This window comes from Sorghum bicolor, chromosome 1 (assembly GCF_000003195.3).
Source record: "Sorghum bicolor cultivar BTx623 chromosome 1, Sorghum_bicolor_NCBIv3, whole genome shotgun sequence".
Lineage (NCBI taxonomy): Eukaryota > Viridiplantae > Streptophyta > Magnoliopsida > Poales > Poaceae > Sorghum > Sorghum bicolor.
Genome location: NC_012870.2, coordinates 27,603,931 through 27,608,652, shown reverse-complemented (window position 1 = coordinate 27,608,652; position 4,722 = coordinate 27,603,931). Strand labels below are relative to the sequence as shown.

At 41.8% G+C, this 4,722-nt stretch overlaps 1 protein-coding gene across 1 annotated transcript; it reads right to left on the bottom strand.

Annotated features, from left to right (window-relative positions):
• On the bottom strand, window positions 237-1,213 carry LOC110431754. Its single transcript, XM_021451275.1, has 2 exons — window positions 806-1,213; window positions 237-590 (listed from the first exon to the last, which is right to left on the bottom strand). The coding sequence occupies exons 1-2, from the start codon at window positions 1,211-1,213 to the stop codon at window positions 237-239; spliced, it is 762 nt and encodes a 253-aa protein (XP_021306950.1).

Genomic DNA, 4,722 nt, shown 5'->3' with positions numbered 1-4,722 from the left:
GCATGTTAAGCAGAGGTTGATTTTAGGTTTTATTATGCACAACTGTGGTCGACAGAAAAAATGTTTTGAATAAAGAAAAACTAATAATTAAATGCTGAAAATAAATGCTGAATTTCAAAAGTTTGAAAACTCACCTTGGTTTGACTTACCTGGATGGTAGAGTAGTTGCCTCAGGTCCTTTCATCAGGACTTCCCTGAGGTGCTGTAGGGGCCTTCTCGGGCGGAGGCACTATTTTTCACTTCCATATCTGCTTGGCTTTTGCTCGTGGTTTTGATTTAGCCTTCTTTTTGGTGTGCGTCAGGGAAATAATTGTAGCCAGCTCTGTAGCCAAGATCATTGAGCACTGCTCAGCTTTTGGCTTGAAGTTGAATTTCTCCTGAGCCCCATTGATGGTAAATTGAATTTCTCCGGCTCCAACATCAATATGTGCCTTGGCAGTGCTGAGGAATGGTCTCCCAAGGATGAGGGGAACCTTTTTGTCAACTTCCATGTCAAGAACTACGAAATCCACAGGAACGATGAAATCACGTATCTTGACAGGGATGTTCTCAGCTACTCCCGTTGGATGGCGAATCGACTGATCCGCTAGCTGAAAATATATTGATGTAGGGGACAAGGTAGTATGATTTAATTTGTCAAAAATTACCTTTGGCATGACACGGACGCTTGCTCCCAAGTCGCACAGTGCATGCTCAAAATGTTGTGTCCCGATGGAGGAATCAATGGTGGGCACCTAGGGTCCTTCTTCTTCTCTGGGAATTTATTCAAGATGACTTCGCTGCATTCCTCAGTTAGTTTAATTACCTCGGTTTTAGGTAGTGGCTTCTTGTTGTTGAGGATGTCTATCAGGTACTTGGCGTAGGTTAGAACCTGCATTGCATCAAGTAACGGGATATTGACATATAATTGTCGAATTACCTCAACAAATTTGCTGAATTGTTCATCGGTCTTTTGAATCCTCGTCCTGGGGAATGGCATCAGTAGGTTTGTATCGTAAAACTCATGTGGTGCCACTTTCCCATTGAACTTGGTACTTTCTTCTGTTGATGGAAGCTCTTCTTCTTCTACCTTGTCTTCTTCATCCTGGTTGTCCTTCCTTGCTAGTTTCCTTGTCATGTTAGGATATGGTGGATCACGAGTGGTCTTACCCCCTCTCATGGTCACCGCATTTGAGGAATAACAAGAATTAACAGAAGCAGCAATTTGAGTCATCTGGGATTCTAAGACCTTGTTAAAGCTCTATTGGTCCTTAACAGCAGAAGCTAGAGAGTTCATTTTAGAAGTTAATAATTCAAGAGTCTTGTCGTTAGCTAACAACCTTTTATTTATGCCTTCATTAATTTAAGCTTGATTAATAACAAGATCTCTAAGCGTAGGCCAGCTAGATTTTTGAAAATTACCTTGGTCTTGGAAGCGTGAAGTCGGTCCACTTTACTGTGGTTGCCCATTGTTGAATGCGGAGACGACCTCTGGAGTTTCTTCCTACACCTCGCACCTTTGGATTGCTTCAATGCCACGTGATGAGGTGTATTGTTGGATGGCCTCTCAATCTTTCTTGAAGTTGGATGTTTCTTCCATTTTCTTCATCAAGAGCTCCATCTTTTGAGAGATGGCTTTCACCTCCTCGATGGTGTGGGTGCCTCTTTTCTTGGGTCTAGGACGTTCATCATTCCACTCTCGATTTGTCACAATGTTCTCAATGAGCTTCTTTGCTTGTGTGACATTGAGAGATGTGAATGATCCTCTTGCAGCAGCATCAAGGAGACTACGGGCATCTAGTGTTAACCCATGGTAGAAACCTTGGATCAGGAGCCATTCCTTGATTCCATGATGAGGGCATTCCCGAATGTACTCCTAGAGATGTTCCCATGCTTTGGGAATGGTCTCTTCTACCTTTTGATGGAAGCTGGAGATTCTTGCCTGCAGAGCTGATGTTTTGCTCATTGGGAAGCACTTGTTGAGGAATGTTGTAGCACACTCACTCCATGTGTTAACATCATTAGGGAGAGCGTAGAACCATTGCTTTACTTTCCCAAGCAGAGAGAATGGGAACAAGCAACGGCGGATGGCTCCCACTGTGACTCCTTTGATAGCGATGGTGCTACACACTTCTAGAAAGTTCTGAAGGTGTGTGTTTGCATCCTTGTGTGGTTTCCCACTAAATGTACTAGCTTGCTCCATACAGATTAGCGATGGCTGGATCTCAAAGTCAATATCTCTAATCTCCACTTGCGGTCCCAATGAGATATGGGTCGCAGAGGGAGATGAGAAGTCGGCAATCGGTTGGTTAACCATCAACATCCTGATTCTTAGTGCTAAGCTTCCTTCCTTGAGTGAGTTCAAGTGTGAGCTAGATCTCTGATGGTGGACTAGACGAAGTCTAGAATTCCTTCGAGATCTCTGAATCGGCTAATGTGGTTGCCTTGAACTGGAAATCACTCATACACTACTTGGTTTCACAATGAAGAGAAACACAGGCAGGGGTAACTGCTTACAACTAGTTGATCCTAAGTTGATGATGTTTTACCAAATTCGTTCCTGCTACAAATTTCTAGGCTATGCTTTCTCCGGCAACGGCGCCAAAAATGCTTGTTGGCAAATCTTAACACACACCGGCTAGAGTAAGATGTGACAAGTATCTAGAAATGGTGGCGCCTAACCAGCGCTACTTAAATGCAAGCCTGAGCTGTTACTAGGATAGGGTGTCAGGCTACCCTGAGCAACGGCTCCAGAAATGCTAAGCAATGCTAAACTCTAGCAATGACGCAAGATGTACCAGGGGTAACTCTGCAAGCGCACAGATAACGATGTAGCACTTCAATCGTGGTGAGTGTTGACGGTCCTTAAGTATCAAATTTAATTATCAAATAAACAAAGAAAAGGATCCAAATGCAATCAACATCCAGACTTAGGGTTTTATCTGACAGAATTCCATGAGTTTTGGTGTTTGTCTATTTCTGCAGGGGGTTATCAGGAAATATGGAAGAAAGGCCCACACGTCGGGTTTACATAGAGATATTAATGTGCCGCGCAATTATCCTACATCTAGAAGAGTCCAGAAGCCACGGGAACGAACGGGAGACCGGACGGGCTCGGGGGCAGGGCGCCCGCCCTCCCCCCTAGGGCGCCCGCCCTGGCCTTTCCACCAATCACGGCCAATCTCGCGGATCATGCTCCACCGACCTAAAGGATCAAGGATAACCGTTCAATCAATGTCGGTTTGATCCGACGGCCCATATTCACTTGGAAGGACTATATAACCAGACCCCCTGGCCCCTGGAGGAGAGAGCTCAGACCCCTAATTCATTATTCATCTTGGGAGAAGAAGCCTCTGATCAAACCCTAGAGCCACCACATCAATTAGATCTCTAGATTAGCATAGCTACATAGGATTAGAACTAGAAGGAGTCAATCTTCGATTGGTTTTCGAATCTGTCAAGAGGATTCTTGGTAATTCCTCTCTTGTTCTTCAATTGTTCATCTTTGTTCTTCAATATTATGAATATGACTTTGTTCTACTTTAATATATTGATTATGACTTTGCTCTACTTGTTTATATTCGCAATTATATTATTCTTAGTTTATTATAGTTATATACTTGGCTTAGTTAGATTGGAATTATATACATGTTTAGGATCGTATAGCATTTATCCATGTGTACAGTGGGTAAATGATAAGTATTGTGTGGGCGTGGTGCCTATACCGTATTTATCTATGATTGTACCCTATATGCCGGATCGCGGGGTAGTTCGTGGTAGTGACAGCTCCATTGATTCTTATATAGTCCCCCTCTCGTGTATTGGGCTGGTAGAGCAACACTATTATAGGAGAGTGATTGCGATGTTTTTCATATTCCTTGATAATATCACTATGCATGGGCGTAGTCCTGTCTCGCAATGATTGCCAAGTGTAATTGCACTAACTATGATATGCTAGACTGTATAGTTATGAATAACTTAGGGAATATTCTTGTAGTTCGTCCTAATTCCATGCTAATGACTTGCTAGAATATCTATTGAGGTGCTTATCGTATTTATATGTGGCTAAGTTATGCTGATCAGATTAATTATCTTTGTCAGCATTCATACTTTATATATCTTTTATGTGACACTTATCCCTGTATGAAAGAGATAGATAAATGTTCTCAATTATACATGCAATGATAGATACTCAATCTGATATTCCATTCTATAATCAACATTGATGATTACTAATCCCTTCCCAGTGGTAAAAATATAAATAACGATACCTGGAATACTTCCCGGTTAAAATGCTACATCGGTATTAATCTGTGCACTTGCAGATCTCATTTATTATTTATTTAGAAGAGCAATTGCATATTTCAATACTGCGTCTCTTATGTCATGCTGGGGATGACAACTTGGCTTAAGTGGTATGAGAGATAGGTTTGGCATTTTTGGCGCCGTTATTAGAATTAGAAAACTAAGTCTACTTTTGGTAATGACGTTAAGAATACCCAACAAGCATTTTTGGCACCGTTGCCGGGGAAGGTTGATTACTAATCAGGAATGAATATAGAATTTCGAGTCATCATTCGCATCACTAATATGATTGAACTTATCAATTCTCTCATACTGTTTTACCCCGATATTTTTCTATTTTATCTTATGCAGGGTAATGTATGAATAGAAGACATCTTCCAGAAAATTTTGTTGACAATCCCAAAGCGTTATTGAGAAAAACAAGAGCCAAGCTCAAGA